Raw genomic sequence first — 15,943 nt, 5'->3', positions numbered from 1 at the left:
GATCTGTCGACAGCAAAGTGCTTTCCTACGCCGTGTGTCGATGAAGCGTTTTGTTGTAAAATTGCACTTATTGCTACAACGGTTCAAAATGGTAACTGTACACGTAAAAATGGCCGTCGCTACGACCGACCCGCGACTTCGTCCCTTTCTGCTCCTGTTCTTATTTCTACCGTGTGCTAAACTTAAGTGCATATTTGATTAGCCGTCGCACAGCGTTGCTCAACGACAGTTGAATTATTCAGCTTTTGGTCTCACAGACGTGTTTTTTCCTCCGTGTCCGAGACGTGTTATTGGAATCCGCCTTGTGGCCGACGCCAGTACTGCAACAATAGAGGTGAGGAGGTGGTTGTTCTGTCCCAGTGCCCACATCCAGTGGTTTCACGTCTCGCCTGGCTGTAGCGATGGACAGCTTTGTCTTTGAAATAATATTTTGGTATTAAAGATTTTATAAGCTTGACGTTTGGAAGTCACACATCTCCTTTTTTTACTCTGGGAGTAGCCTGATGCTCAGCATGAATTCGAGTTTTCGATTGTTTCGGAAGTCCAAGCATAGTCCGAGCAATTTTTGGATTTTACTGAGCTGAAAGTAATCTTATTTGTGTTTGTAAATGTGAAAATGAATTACTGTAAACAACCAGGACTATAGCCAAGAAGACCGTCCACCTCTTATCACAGTTCAGGTTAAATATTGATGTTTGAAAATGTGCATGTTGTCACTTTTGAATCAAAAGTACATCGCTCTACTACAATAAATTCCTTCTTTTTTTTTTGTTCTCAACAGCATCGGTCAGATTTGGGTTCTTTTACGTGACAGTATTTAGTTTTTCTGTCTTGAAACTAGTTCATAGAAGATTTTATGCATCAAACTAAATGAGGGGGGGGGGGGAGGTGATCACAATGTTTGAAAAAACGACAAATTAAATTATGAAAACATAAATAAAAACATGTTTTTTATAATGTATTTGAACAGTAATTCATGACTTAATAACCAAAGGGAGTCGTGATAAAAGACTTTACTAAGTTACTCGCTGTACAACGTCTCTCAAGTTGGCTGAAGGCTTCACTGATAACTGTGTGGCATCATTTATTTCCCTTTGTCTCTGTCCTCCTCTTCACCTTTAAGCTATTACAGTTATTGTTCTCGTCTCTCTCTGTGAGTGTTTTTCTTTTTCTTCATGAAGTACCCTTTATTTATTTTATTTTTCCTTCCTTCAGTCGTTTTTCTCTCTCCATCAAGGTCAAGTTCTTCTTTTAAATGGCGCGTTGACGCCCACCCTCTCTCCGCCCTCAGCAGTGGAACTTGAAGACGATGAGGACGATCCTCTTGTACTCCTTCCGGAAGTTGTGGTTCAGGACGCCGTAGACGACGGCGTTGAGGCAGCTGTTGAAGTACGCCATGAAGTAGCTGGCCGTGAACAGCCACTCCGGTATCGCCCGGCTCAGCCTGGAGTCCAGCGCCACCGCCAGGCCGATCAGGTTCAGCGGCGCCCAGCAGACGGCGAAGAGCACGAACACCACGAACATCGTGAGGAAGTTGCGGACGTCGTGCGGCTTGATCTTCGGCCGCGAGTCCGGCTTGACCCGCCTCCTCACCTGGATGACGAGGATCCAGATGCGCAGGTAGCAGTAGCTGACGATGCCGATCGGCAGGATGAAGTGCACCACCACCACCGTGATGGTGTACAGCGAGCTGACCGACTGGGCGAAGGTGCAGGAGTACACCCGCGGGTCGTACTGCAGCGACTCCACGAACCAGTTGGGCACGACGGCGAGGACGGTGAGCGCCCAGACGAGCACCACGTAGCACATGGTGTTGCTGTGGAGAAGAGCTTGTCGTACTTGAGGCTGTGGCAGATGTAGCAGTAGCGGTTGACGGCGATGCCCGTGATGTTGAAGATGGAGCCGATGACGCTGAGGCCCATGAGGAAGCCGCTGATCTGGCAGTGGATGTAGCCGGCGATCCAGCCGTCGTGGAAAATGGCGGTCAGCACCAGCGGGTAGGGGTAGATGGCGACCACCAGGTCGGCGAGAGCCAGGCTCACCACGAAGGCGTTTCCTGCAGACAGAAGAGGGAGGACGGACGTGGAATATCAATATGATATAATAAAAAGGAGCGAAAACAAAACAGTCGGACCCCCTCCAATTTAACATAATGGATCATTACTCTCCAAACCTCATCAATGCCGCTCCAATGACCCCAACCGTCATTAAAAAGCTAATGAATTCATCTGTCCTGAGCTGCTCCTGTACATTTCCAGTTCCACTCTAACTTTCAGTTCATAATGACGGACCGTAGTTGTTCTCCAGGATTGCATTTGACCCATTAGTCATTAAGGAACAGTGGGCTGCACTGTTCCTTAATAGTTCAGGGTCTTGCTCAAGGACACTTTGACATGCAACTAATGGGGAGAGTGGGGGATCGAACCGGGAACCTTGTGGTTACGGGGCGACCGCTCATCCCCACTGAGCTACAGCCGACCCCAAACTCTAGTTCTCCAGTTCAGTAAAGTTTAAAGAGGCCTTTTTGGATAAATATTTCAGCTAATGATTGAATTGCCGTGAAATCATTAACGAGCGTTAGCTCTTCTATGCTACGCTAGTTACTGAAGGTACAGCGACTGCTTTTTAATGATTGATTGCTTATGTTGTGAAACGATTGGTTTGGTTCAAGCAACAAATTCACTTGGATAAGGTTCTAAAAAAATATCATGGTTTGTGTAGCGCGACGACGTAGCGCGACGACGTAGCGCGACGACGTAGCGCGACGACGTAGCGCGACGCTTCCATTCCCGTCATTGTATTGGGGTGGAAACATTTAAAACACATTGGCCTCCTTACGCTCCAATCAGATCTCATTACGTCGTTAACTCCGGCAGCGTTAACAACACCTTGTCTGTACCCGCTCTGCTCCACCCTTCAGTATTTATCACCCTCCAGCTCCATCTTCACTATGAAGAAGCTTCATCTTTATTACTCTGGATGGCAACTCCACAGAGGGCTAGTTAGGGAGGAGATGGCAGCTCGGGGACTCATCGTTACCCACAAGTCAATATGCGTTTTCTTTCTCTTTATTACTACGACTATTCCCAACTGCCTCTCGTGAGCTGGAGCTGGATGTTAATAAACGAGGTGGAGAACCGGTGGCAGCGGTTCAATTCCCCGTGTGGCTCACTAATCGAGGAAGACGTTATACTGACGGAGCCGTTCACGCTGTAGACGTATAGATTCATGGTACTTCCTGTTGCATCCCCCGGCTCTACTGAGCCACCTCGGATCCCCGAAGTCTGTGAGAAGATGACTCTACTTCTCTTTCCTGACCACCAGGGGGCGACTCCTCTGGTTGTATAGAAGTCTATGCTTCATGTGTTAAAGCTGCATTATCTCTCCTGACCACCAGGGGGCGACTCCTCTGGTTGTATAGAAGTCTATGCTTCATGTGTTAAAGCTGCATTCTCTCTCCTGACCACCAGGGGGCGACTCCTCTGGTTGTATAGAAGTCTATGCTTCATGTGTTAAAGCTGCATTCTCTCTCCTGACCACCAGGGGGTGACTCCTCTGGTTGTATAGAAGTCTATGCTTCATGTGTTAAAGCTGCATTCTCTCTCCTGACCACCAGGGGGCGACTCCTCTGGTTGTATAGAAGTCTATATAAATGACTCTACTTCTCTTGATGTATTCCCTCAGTAAACATTGTAAACATGAGTTTATGGTCTCAATCTCTAGTTTCAAGTCTTCAATACAACGTGATGCATGAGTCAAACAGACCATAAAGGAGGCAATGCTTTAGGGCGGGACTGCATGGTGATTGACAGATTTTAGTCTCAGTTGCTTTATGCTAAGCTAGGCTAACCACAACGTGACTTCCGCTTCATACTTAACAAAGACATGAAATTGAGAGCAATCTTCTCATCTCGCTCTTTTAAAGTTGAAAAATGAGCGTATTTATTCACAAAATGTTTGAACTATTCATTGAAGTAAACGTTTACAAACTTATTTTATCCTTCTTCGGAGGCACGAGGGAATAAGTCAATTGATGTACGAATGATCATTTTGTGGTGAAGTATTCCCTTTAACTGACTTCTAACGGCCAGGCAGAGACTAATATGGTGTTGTTGCCATGGTGACAGTCAACGTAAAGGTTCCCTGTGGGGTTTTTATTGTATTTATTATACCTCTAATAGCATAATGACACTGTCTTTCTCCAGAATAATTGGGTGATTGCAGCAATACACCGAGCCACCGACAAAGCCGTGGGAGAAGAAGACTTCTGCGTGAAGCTCAGCTGTTGTTTGTTGACATGAAAACAAGAAACGAGTGAATCGCGACTTCTGTTCTCAGCCTCCTAACGATCCGTTAAACACAACCGGTTGATGCTAATCAGCCCGTTCATCAAGACGAACGGGGAATTAATGAGCACAGATCTCTATCAGCGGGGTGCAATCTTTTGCCTCTTGAATGCACCGAGAAGTTTCAGAAGTTTCAGGAGTTTCAAAGACATCGTTTTTCTTTCTTTTTCCGCATTGAAATGCTAATTTATGCAGCGAGTCGCTGAGAAATCTAATCGGCTCATCTGTTCAGCGGAGAGATCAGCGCTGTGAACTCTCCTGTAGTCGGCTGTTCTGGAGTTACTATGTTGGTGACACACACACACACACACACACACACACAGACACACACAGACACACACACAGACACACGCACACACACACACAGATGCCAGCCTGGCCGAGCTTCTCGTAACCACAGAGACTTTGCACTGAAGTGAGAAGCCTCACTCTCGTGTTTTCATTCACCGAGTGTGTGTGTGTGTGTGTGTGTGTGTGTGTGTGTGTGTGTGTGTCTCTCATCCCGACTGCGGCTGCTGCTGCTTCTTTGTTCGAGTACAAAAGCAAAACACTGCTGTCACCCACAGACAGGAAAGACATAAAATATAAAATCCCCACTTGAAGTCAACCTGCGTCTGACGTTTCTGTATCGTGAAGAGAAGTCGGAGGTTATGAAACTGAGGTCGGGAGTATTTTGAGGGTCAGACAGGAAGTACCATGAATCTATACGTCTACAGCGTGAACGGCTCCGTCAGTATAACGTCTTCCTCGATTAGTGAGCCACACGGGGAATTGAACCGCTGCCACCGGTTCTCCACCTCGTTTATTAACATCCAGCTCCAGCTCACGAGAGGCAGTTGGGAATAGTCGTAGTAATAAAGAGAAAGAAAACACATATTGACTTGTGGGTAACGACGAGTCCCCGAGCTGCCATCTCCTCCCTAACTAGCCCTCTGTGGAGTTGCCATCCAGAGTAATAAAGATGAAGCTTCTTCATAGTGAAGATGGAGCTGGAGGGTGATAAATACTGAAGGGTGGAGCAGAGCGGGTACAGAACAAGGTGTTGTTAACGCTGCCGGAGTTAACGACGTAATGAGATCTGATTGGAGCGTAAGGAGGCCAATGTGTTTTAAATGTTTCCACCCCAATACAATGACGGGAATGGAAGTGTCTTCATGGTGCTGATAACAGTTTATATAATTAACAGCCAAAAACTCTTTCCTGCACTAAAACTGTAAAGATTTTCCAGAACAGTGTAGCATTTAACATGTAACATTTTGGCTGAGTTGACACGTTGCGTTGTTACATTGTTACGTTGTCTCGTTACTTTGTCTTGTCTCGTTACGTTGTCGCGTTACGTTGTCTCGTTACGTTGTCTCGTTACGTTGTCTCGTTACGTTGTCTCGTTACGTTGTCTCGTTACGTTGTCTCGTTACGTTGTCTCGTTACATTGTCTCGTTACATTGTCTCTTTGTCTCGTTACTTTGTCTCTTTATCTCGTTACGTTTGTTGTCTCGTTACGTTGTCGCGTTACGTTGTCTCGTTACGTTGTCTCGTTACGTTGTCTCGTTACGTTGTCTCGTTACGTTGTCTCGTTACGTTGTCTCGTTACATTGTCTCGTTACATTGTCTCTTTGTCTCGTTACTTTGTCTCTTTATCTCGTTACGTTTGTTGTCTCGTTGTCTCGTTACGTTTTTGTTGTCTCGTTGTCTCGTTACGTACGTTGTCAGTCCTTATTGACCTACAAAAATGAAAAAAACTCCCCAAACTTAACCCTTTAACGATAACTAATCAAGTTGCAGTTTACGTCCGTCCGTGACGTCGTCACGTCATTATTTCATTTTGTTCAACATTCGTGTTGAGTTGATGATGGCTGATTGGTGATTAGCGTATTAATTATTGAGTCTTAGGGCCAAGAACGGTGCTGTGACTCTAATTATAATCATTGTATCCTCGAGTGCAGGTGGACGGTGGATTATTCGAGCTTGTTCCTCAAAACAACTCCTGAGAGCTGAAACCCACTACAAAGCTACAGATTCAGGTTCTCATTTTCTGGAGGTTCATCACTACAAGCAAACACTCTCCTATTGTTATTATAAAAATGTAAATTAAAGCCATTTTAATATCTATTTGTATTCTTAAGCCAAGCGCGTGCGCTAAATGTGTCATTGTAAGGATGTCGTCAACCAGCGAGATGCTTTGCATCAGCAGAACATCTGTGCAGCTGCAGCCGGCGGCGACTCTCCACAGAAGCTGCTCAGCCTTTGATCAGCGGCTGCTGATGAAGATGATGAAGATGAGGAGGAGGAGGATGATGATGAGGAGGCTGCAGGTGAACCTCTGTGTAGTCCTGGTCCTCTATAGACCTCAATCTAGTCCTGGTCCTCTATAGACCTCTGTGTAGTCCTGGTCCTCTATAGACCTCTGTGTAGTCCTGGTCCTCTATAGACCTCTGTGTAGTCCTGGTCCTCTATAGACCTCTGTGTAGTCCTGGTCCTCTATAGACCTCTGTGTAGTCCTGGTCCTCTATAGACCTCTGTGTAGTCCTGGTCCTCTATAGACCTCTGTGTAGTCCTGGTCCTCTATAGACCTCTGTGTAGTCCTGGTCCTCTATAGACCTCTGTGTAGTCCTGGTCCTCTATAGACCTCCGTGTAGTCCTGGTCCTCTATAGACCTCCGTGTAGTCCTGGTCCTCTATAGACCTCCGTGTAGTCCTGGTCCTCTATAGACCTCTGTGTAGTCCTGGTCCTCTATAGACCTCCGTGTAGTCCTGGTCCTCTATAGACCTCCGTGTAGTCCTGGTCCTCTATAGACCTCTGTGTAGTCCTGGTCCTCTATAGACCTCCGTGTAGTCCTGGTCCTCTATAGACCTCCGTGTAGTCCTGGTCCTCTATAGACCTCCGTGTAGTCCTGGTCCTCTATAGACCTCTGTGTAGTCCTGGTCCTCTATAGACCTCCGTGTAGTCCTGGTCCTCTATAGACCTCTGTGTAGTCCTGGTCCTCTATAGACCTCCGTGTAGTCCTGGTCCTCTATACGTTCCAAAGGGAATGAAATACATTCAACGTGTCTGTGGATCCACTCGATGTGTTAATGTGTGAAGTGACTCGTGGGTCACATGACACCCGGTGGGCGTCAGAGGACTCGGTCTCTCGGCTTGTCGAGCGGTTCAAACGACTCGCTGTGGTTTGTCTCGACGTGCGGAAAAAAAACAACAACAACAACAAGACGACAAAAAAGAGCAACTTCACAATTCAAATTCAACAGTCCAATATTTAGCTCGCCAAATAACGGGCGTCCTTTACCAGAAATCCACGTCGTGAGAAGACACTCAGAGGGAGGATGGTTTAATGGTTTAATGGTTTGATGGTTTGATGGTTTGATGGTTTGGTGGTTTAATGGTTTGATGGTTTAATGGTTTGATGTTTAATGGTTTGGTGGTTTAATGGTTTGGTGGTTTGATGGTTTGGTGGTTTAATGGTTTGATGGTTTTGGTGGTTTAATGGTGTGATGGTTTAATGGTTTGGTGGTTTAATGGTTTGATGGTTTAATGGTTTGATGTTTAATGGTTTGGTGGTTTAATGGTTTGGTGGTTTGATGGTTTGATGTTTAATGGTTTGGTGGTTTAATGGTTTGGTGGTTTGATGGTTTGGTGGTTTAATGGTTTGATGGTTTAATGGTTTGATGTTTAATGGTTTGGTGGTTTGGTGGTTTGATGGTTTGGTGGTTTAATGGTTTGATGTTTAATGGTTTGATGGTTTGGTGGTTTAATGGTTTGGTGGTTTGATGGTTTAATGGTTTGATGTTTAATGGTTTGGTGGTTTGATGGTTTGGTGGTTTAATGGTGTGATGGTTTAATGGTTTGGTGGTTTAATGGTTTGGTGGTTTAATGGTTTGATGTTTAATGGTTTGGTGGTTTAATGGTTTGGTGGTTTGATGGTTTGGTGGTTTAATGGTTTGATGGTTTAATGGTTTGATGTTTAATGGTTTGGTGGTTTAATGGTTTGGTGGTTTGATGGTTTGGTGGTTTAATGGTTTGATGTTTAATGGTTTGATGGTTTGGTGGTTTAATGGTTTGGTGGTTTAATGGTTTGATGTTTTGGTGGTTTAATGGTTTGATGGTTTAATGGTTTGGTGGTTTGATGGTTTGGTGGTTTAATGGTGTGATGGTTTAATGGTTTGGTGGTTTAATGGTTTGGTGGTTTAATGATTTGATGGTTTGATGATTTGATGGTTTGATGATTTGATGGTTTGATGGTTCAACCTCAGGACTTTCACACAGCAGACAGCTGTTCGTGTCTCACGTCATCGTTGTCTTTGGTGGAGCGAATGACATTTGAGAAGAATCGTGATGCGAGCACGAAATCTGGTGCGTTCTTCCTCCGTCGCTTCAGACTAGTTCGCCGATTGAAAATCCACAATTTGTGGATTTTCAATCGGCGAACTAGTCTGCCTCAAGAAGTTTTCAAGCCCGTTGGAGTGGATTCTTTAATGTTTTTCTGGCCCCTCTGACTTCCAATTTTGCTTTTACATGACGGAAAATGTAAAAATCAAGGAACTCCCACCGGACCCTCGTCGACTTTTCTCACTTTCTCACTTACATTTGCAGCTTTTCAGACCCTCTAAAGGACTTTATTGCTAAAAATGCGATTAGCAGCATAATTCGGCTAATCTTTCAGAGCGCAAAGCAAGAAATATATTCAAATATATTCAAATATATTACACATTTGGGCATATTAATGTGCGATGACATCACCAATATGGAAACAATTGTATGACATCATCTGGCAATTAGATTAGAAACATTTCACGAGCTATACGGGCTTTTCCTCCAAGAGACTGCCTGGATTCAACACGGATGTATTTGTTCTGTATCTTCAGTCACGCCCCTGCTCCTAAAGCCAACTGAGTTTCCATGTGAAGATGGACGTTTATTTAAAAAAAGATTGCGTGTGTGTGTTCAGAATCTGGTCATCGCAGACCGTGAATAACTTTGATTGGTCGGGAGCTTCGGGGGCTTGTTGAGCTCCGTCAGAGCTCCTCAGAGTGGACGTCTTGAGATGTCGAGATGAAAGGAGAAGGACTCACGAGCTCGTCTCAACACCCAGAGAACGAGCCACCTGCTCGGCTTTCCTCCTCGTAAAGCAGAGAGTAGCACCACCCACCGTCCCAACGCTCCATCTGTGTGCAGCTGCTGGCATCCGTCACATTGAAGCAACGTGTTGCAGTGTCTCGGACTGTAAGATGATGTGTTCTCCTGTTCTTTAAGAGCAGCTTAACTGGTGCAAGACTGAAGGCTGAGGGCTGATGTTTTCATGCAAAGTCTCCACAGGAAGCTAGAATAAAAGAGTTTGACCACTAGGGGCAAATGCTTTCAGTCCGGGAGGCAGACACAGTCACCTCATTCAAGAATAGACTTAAGACTTTCCTCTTTAATAGCCCTTATAGTTAGGGCTGAAGCAGGTCTGCCCTGGTCCAGCCCCTTGATATGCTGCTATAGGCTTATAGGCTGCTGGGGGATGTTTTAGGATACACTGAGCACCTCTCTCCTCTTCTCTCTCTCCTTATGGATGAATTTACATCTCTCCATTGCACCTTATTAACTCTGCTTCCTCCCCGGAGTCTTTGTGACTTCACGTCTCATAGGGTCCATTGGACCTGACGGTGTCTGAAGCTGGTTCTGGCTCCTTGCTCCTGCTTCCTGCATCCAGCCCCTGGCCTGGACCTGGCCTCCTTCCCAATGGCCCTGCCTCCTTCTCTGTGCCTCCTGCCTCTGTGGCCCTGCCTCCTGCCTCCTGCCATGACCCTGCTGATGCCACGGCCTTGCTGCCATGACGTTACTCTCCATAAGAATCAGAAGAAGACATTAGAGATGGGTTTGATTCAGGAGGTTTTTGCTCTGAGGCTTCAACACTTAAAGTGTAACCTCTTAGTTTTCAAAGAGTTGCTCTGGAGAACTCTCAGCGATGCTGCACAGAGTCAATTAAAGCATGTCGGGCTGCAGCTGCAGGATCGTCGTCGCTAGACACTCCTGAACTTTGAAAATGAAGACGGAATAAAAATGCGTGTCCATGAATGGACCTGGTTGACATTTAGAGTTCATCTCGCCGCGGCTTACCCGGCCCAGGCGGGACTGTCCTCTGGCTCTGGAAAAAAAAAGGTTGAGCACAGCTGATTCTCCCCCCCCCCGCAGCCCCGAGATCAATGGAAACTGTCCGACTCATTCATGTTTTGGCAAATTGATTTCCAGCACGACGCAGCTGTCCATTTTTTTTCTCTCAACAAAAATCAGTAGAATCCTGTGAGTTTGGGCAGCCGGGAGCCGGGTGACGCTAAACACAATGACGTCACGCCCACGTCATCCCTCTCATCATAGTCGCCTTTATAGATGTAAACAAATGAATATTATCTCTGTAGAATTGTTCTCCCAGAACGTGGTTTTATTTTAGGTGTTGTGATTCGTGGAGACGCGGTGACATAATCAACTGTGACAGGACTTCACTGACGATCAGGTAGCGTCTCCCTGAGGTTCACGGAGGAGAGGTTGAGGACACACTCGTTCACCAGGAGGAGATCAGACAGAGGAGGGAGGAAAGAGAGGAGAGTTCTCAAGGAACGAGTCAAAGGGAGAAGACGAGGAAGGAGAGATTGGTTGAAGGAGGAGAGTCGGAGATGCGGGAGGTGGATTGAGATGAGAGGTGAGAAGATGAGGGATTAAACAAAATAAAGGGAGGACGTGAAGCGAGATGAGATGAATGAGGAGGCGGCGGGGGGAAGACCAAACGAGAGAGGCGAAGGCTTCATCCAGTTTTTTTTTCCTCCTCCAATCGTTACATTTTCTCTCAGGGACCCCCGGGGACCTGCCTCCGGATTGATGGAGAAGCGAGTAAAAAACAAATTACTTTTGACTGATGCGCGTAAGGGCGGCTTTGTCGAGCTAACGGGAGTGACGCACCACGGGGTGACTTGGTATCGATCCGCGGGGGCGATGCTAATTCGTCACGGTGACAAGCGCGGGGCACCCGGAGCGAAGACGGTGAGAGAATAATCACCCCCCCCCCACCCCCACCCCCACACACACACACACATCTTAAATCAATTCATTTGTATCTCCCTTGATCGTATCACTCGAAAATCAAGGCTTTGATTGAAGTTGCTTACAAAGTTCTAAAGATGTCCAAGTAAATAAATAGGCGACATCTTTAAGACATTAAGCCATTGTTTCAACTTGTATAAAACTTGCTTCACATTGAAGTACTGCCATTGTTTGCTGTTGAAACTAAAAAAGAATTTCAGCCACATTGAGCCCGATTGTAGCTGTCTAACATGTGCAACTATTAGATTAACATGTGCAACTATAACATGTGCAACTATTAGATTAACATGTGCAACTATTAGAATAACATGTGCAACTATTAGATTAACATGTGCAACTATTAGAATAACATGTGCAACTATTAGAATAACATGTGCAACTATTAGATTAACATGTGCAACTATTAGATTAACATGTGCAACTATTAGAATAACATGTGCAACTGTTAGAATAACATGTGCAACTATTAGAATAACATGTGCAACTATTAGAATAACATGTGCAACTGTTAGAATAACATGGGCAACTATTAGAATAACATGTGCAACTATTAGAATAACATGTGCAACTATTAGATTAACATGTGCAACTATTAGAATAACATGTGCAACTATTAGAATAACATGTGCAACTGTTAGAATAACATGGGCAACTATTAGAATAACATGTGCAACTATTAGATTAACATGTGCAACTGTTAGAATAACATGTGCAACTGTTAGATTAACATGTGCAACTATTAGAATAACATGTGCAACTATTAGATTAACATGTGCAACTGTTAGAATAACATGTGCAACTATTAGATTAACATGTGCAACTATTAGATTAACATGTGCAACTGTTAGAATAACATGTGCAACTGTTAGATTAACATGTGCAACTATTAGATTAACATGTGCAACTATTAGATTAACATGTGCAACTGTTAGAATAACATGTGCAACTATTAGATTAACATGTGCAACTGTTAGATTAACATGTGCAACTGTTAGATTAACATGTGCAACTGTTAGAATAACATGTGCAACTATTAGATTAACATGTGCAACTATTAGATTAACATGTGCAACTGTTAGATTAACATGTGCAACTATTAGAATAACATGTGCAACTAGTTAGAATTAACATGTGCAACTAGTTAGATTAACATGTGCAACTAGTTAGATTACATGTGCAACCTATTAGAATAACATGTGCAACTATTAGACTAACATGTGCAACTGTTAGATTAACATGTGCCAACTATTAGATTACCTTGTGCAACTATTAGAATTAACATGTGCAACCTATTAGAACTAACATGTGCAACTGTTAGATTAACATGTGCAACTATTAGATTAACATGTGCAACTATTAGATTACAACATGTGCAACTATTAGAATAACATGTGCAACTGTTAGATTAACATGTGCAACTATTAGATTACAACATGTGCAACTGTTAGAAATAACATGTGCAACTGTTAGATTAACATGTGCAACGGTTAGATTAACATGTGCAACTATTAGATTAACATGTGCAACTATTAGAATAACATGTGCAACTGTTAGAACAACATGTGCAACTATTAGAATAACATGTGCAACTGTTAGAACATGTGCAACTATTAGATTAACATGTGCAACTATTAGATTAACATGTGCAACTATTAGAATAACATGTGCAACTGTTAGAACAACATGTGCAACTATTAGAATAACATGTGCAACTGTTAGAACATGTGCAACTATTAGATTAACATATGCAACTATTAGAATAACATGTGCAACGGTTAAAATAACATGTGCAATGATTAGATTAACATGTGCAACTGTTAGATTAACATGTGCAACGGTTAAAATAACATGTGCAATGATTAGATTAACATGTGCAACTATTAGATTAACATGTGCAACTATTAGATTAACATGTGCAACTGTTAGATTAACATGTGCAACTATTAGAACAACATGTGCAACTGTTACGATTAACATGTGCAACTATTAGATTAACATGTGCAACTATTAGAACAACATGTGCAACTGTTAGAACAACATGTGCAACTATTAGAATAACATGTGCAACTGTTAGAACATGTGCAACTATTAGATTAACATGTGCAACTATTAGAATAACATGTGCAACTGTTAGAACATGTGCAACTATTAGAATAACATGTGCAACGGTTAAAATAACATGTGCAATGATTAGATTAACATGTGCAACGGTTAGATTAACATGTGCAATGGTTAAAATAACATGTGCAATGATTAGATTAACATGTGCAACTGTTAGATTAACATGTGCAACGGTTAAAATAACATGTGCAATGATTAGATTAACATGTGCAACGGTTAGAATCAGTGAATGTGTAACATTAGAGATGAGGCCGACAGGTGGAGGAAAACAGTTATCTGCACAAAAGGATCAAACATCACCGCACACCGCTGTCTCGTTATTCTTTTATTCTACATGAACATGCGATGTTCCTCTTTAATTATATTCCTTTTTATTATTAAATATTACATTTATTCCCACAACTAGGCGTTCAGCTTTCTGTCAAAGGAGCATTCCTTTCAAGTATTGAACATTTCTGAATGAAAACGCCAGAGAGACCCAGACCACTTGACCTTTTGTGTTCTTTAGCAGATGTCTCTCACCACTCTTTCTCCTCTCAAGGCGCCGCGTTGCATCAGAAGTGCTTCAGAAACCTCCTCCTGTCGCACCGCGTGTCCAGCATGGACTTACACGCATGATCTGACATTCACATCCACTTCACGCTGGGTGGAGTTGAGAAGCGAACTTCTCTCTCCAGCTCACTTTCCATCATCAGGTGTGTCACAATGATCCCTCTGATTCAATACATGTGACTACATCGATAATCATCTCCACCAGGCGGTAGAAACATTGTTCTTCATCACAAAGTTTGCATAAAAGTCATAAAACCTGCCGCGAGGATCATTATCACTGCACGTTCTGACTTTTTTTTTTTTTAACCACAAAAGGTGTCCGTCAACATTTACCAGCTGGATCTTCTCGACTTCTTCTATCTAACCTTTTCACGAAGCCTCTCCGTCATTTATCTTCTTCTCATTGGACGCCGGTGTGAATTGATTCTTCCTGCCTGGTATTATTAATAGCTCCGCGGGATGCAGAGACCCTCATCAATATGTATAGATGTTTGCGTCGAGAACAAAGGAGGTTGCCCTTCCTCACTAAGTGCCTTTAATGTGATCTTTACTAGTCCAGATGGCTCCACGGGAGCGAAAGATAAGAATTAGGAGCTCCGGATTGATTGTTTTTCTCTGTCTGTATGTTTGAGGGGTCCTAAGTAATCAGGTTATTTACGCTCTTGGAGGCTTGTTGTCCGCTTCAGGCTCTCATTGGATTTACTCATCGATTCCAGTGAGTACACTATGGCTTCACTACTTTTCCAAGTCCTTGACCCAAAACCCCAAAACGCTGCAGCTCCTGGTTCTGTCAACGAGTCCTCGAGAAGCACATCGAAGCGGTGACGATGAGTTCAAGGAGCGACAGCAGAAAGAAGAAGAAGAAGAAGAAACACCTTCCAGGATGGAGGAGAAGTTGCAGAGAACCGAGCTCTCTGCAGCTTCTGCCCCCTGATTGGTCCGTTCACTTATAATCAATAAGTCTCACTTTGATTGCTGGACGTGGTGATTGACTCCTCTGGTGCAATAATAATAAACATTATTTCTGTTTCACAATTCCTTATTTATTGTGTCGATTTAATATTTATTTGTGAAAAAATATCTCACATTTATTGTATTATCGAATTTAAATTGTATTCACGTGATGGCTAATAGATATAAATATATTTTTTAAGAGTAAACTATTATAGGAACATCATAAGAGGTACTATTGCATACATTCCTCACCTTAAAAGGGAATAAAGCAGTGGGGTAATAACCTGTCTTCATAATCACAATCATTCAGATTAAAAGTGAAATATATTGGGCTCACCTGCTTTCCTGAGTTTCTTGTTCCGGAACACGGACACGATGACCAGCAGGTTCCCGATAACATCCACCACGATGGTCGTGATCAGGACGCCGGCCAGCAGGGTCGCCACCCAGGGGAAGGACTGCTGCTGCGGACCCCCCGGAGCCCCTTGCTCCCCGGGCGGCGTGGAGTTGCGCGGCCCCAGGGTCCCTTCCACCAGGGTGGGCTCGTGGTCCTCCAGGGACATCAGTTGCGGAAGGTGCCTCGCGCCGACGAGTCGCATCGGGTCGTGGTGGCGGAGGGTCGGTCCGCCGGTCAGCATTACGCACGGGGGGGAGTCAGGGGGGAGTGGTCAGCCTGTGGGATGGCGTCATGCTGACACGCGCTGAGCCTTTTGAATGGGGGGGTTATATTTAATACTCATCAGATATGATTTTAAACTACAACGAAGCAGAAGAGAGAGGAAGAGGAGGAGGAGGAAGAGGAGGAGGAGGAGAGCCACGTGCCACTGTGTCTAAGTGGGTCGGCTCTCCAGCGGTCTGGGTCTGGCGGACTGGACCGACCGGGTCTGCCTGACTGG

The 15,943-nt window shown here is 44.1% G+C and overlaps 1 protein-coding gene across 1 annotated transcript; it reads right to left on the bottom strand.

Annotated features, from left to right (window-relative positions):
• Positions 1-1,219: 1,219 nt before the first annotated feature.
• mtnr1al (melatonin receptor type 1A like) lies at positions 1,220-15,685 on the bottom strand. The gene is given in 3 exon segments (XM_034543015.1): positions 1,220-1,820; positions 1,823-2,056; positions 15,385-15,685. Coding segments are annotated over 3 exon segments (1,068 nt in total). The 3' UTR covers positions 1,220-1,287.
• Between the last annotated feature and the right edge of the window lie 258 nt (positions 15,686-15,943).

Source organism: Cyclopterus lumpus, chromosome 10 (assembly GCF_009769545.1).
Source record: "Cyclopterus lumpus isolate fCycLum1 chromosome 10, fCycLum1.pri, whole genome shotgun sequence".
Classification (NCBI taxonomy): Eukaryota; Metazoa; Chordata; class Actinopteri; order Perciformes; family Cyclopteridae; genus Cyclopterus; species Cyclopterus lumpus.
Note: the sequence above shows the minus strand (reverse complement) of the source record. Positions and strands in the feature narration are given on the sequence as shown.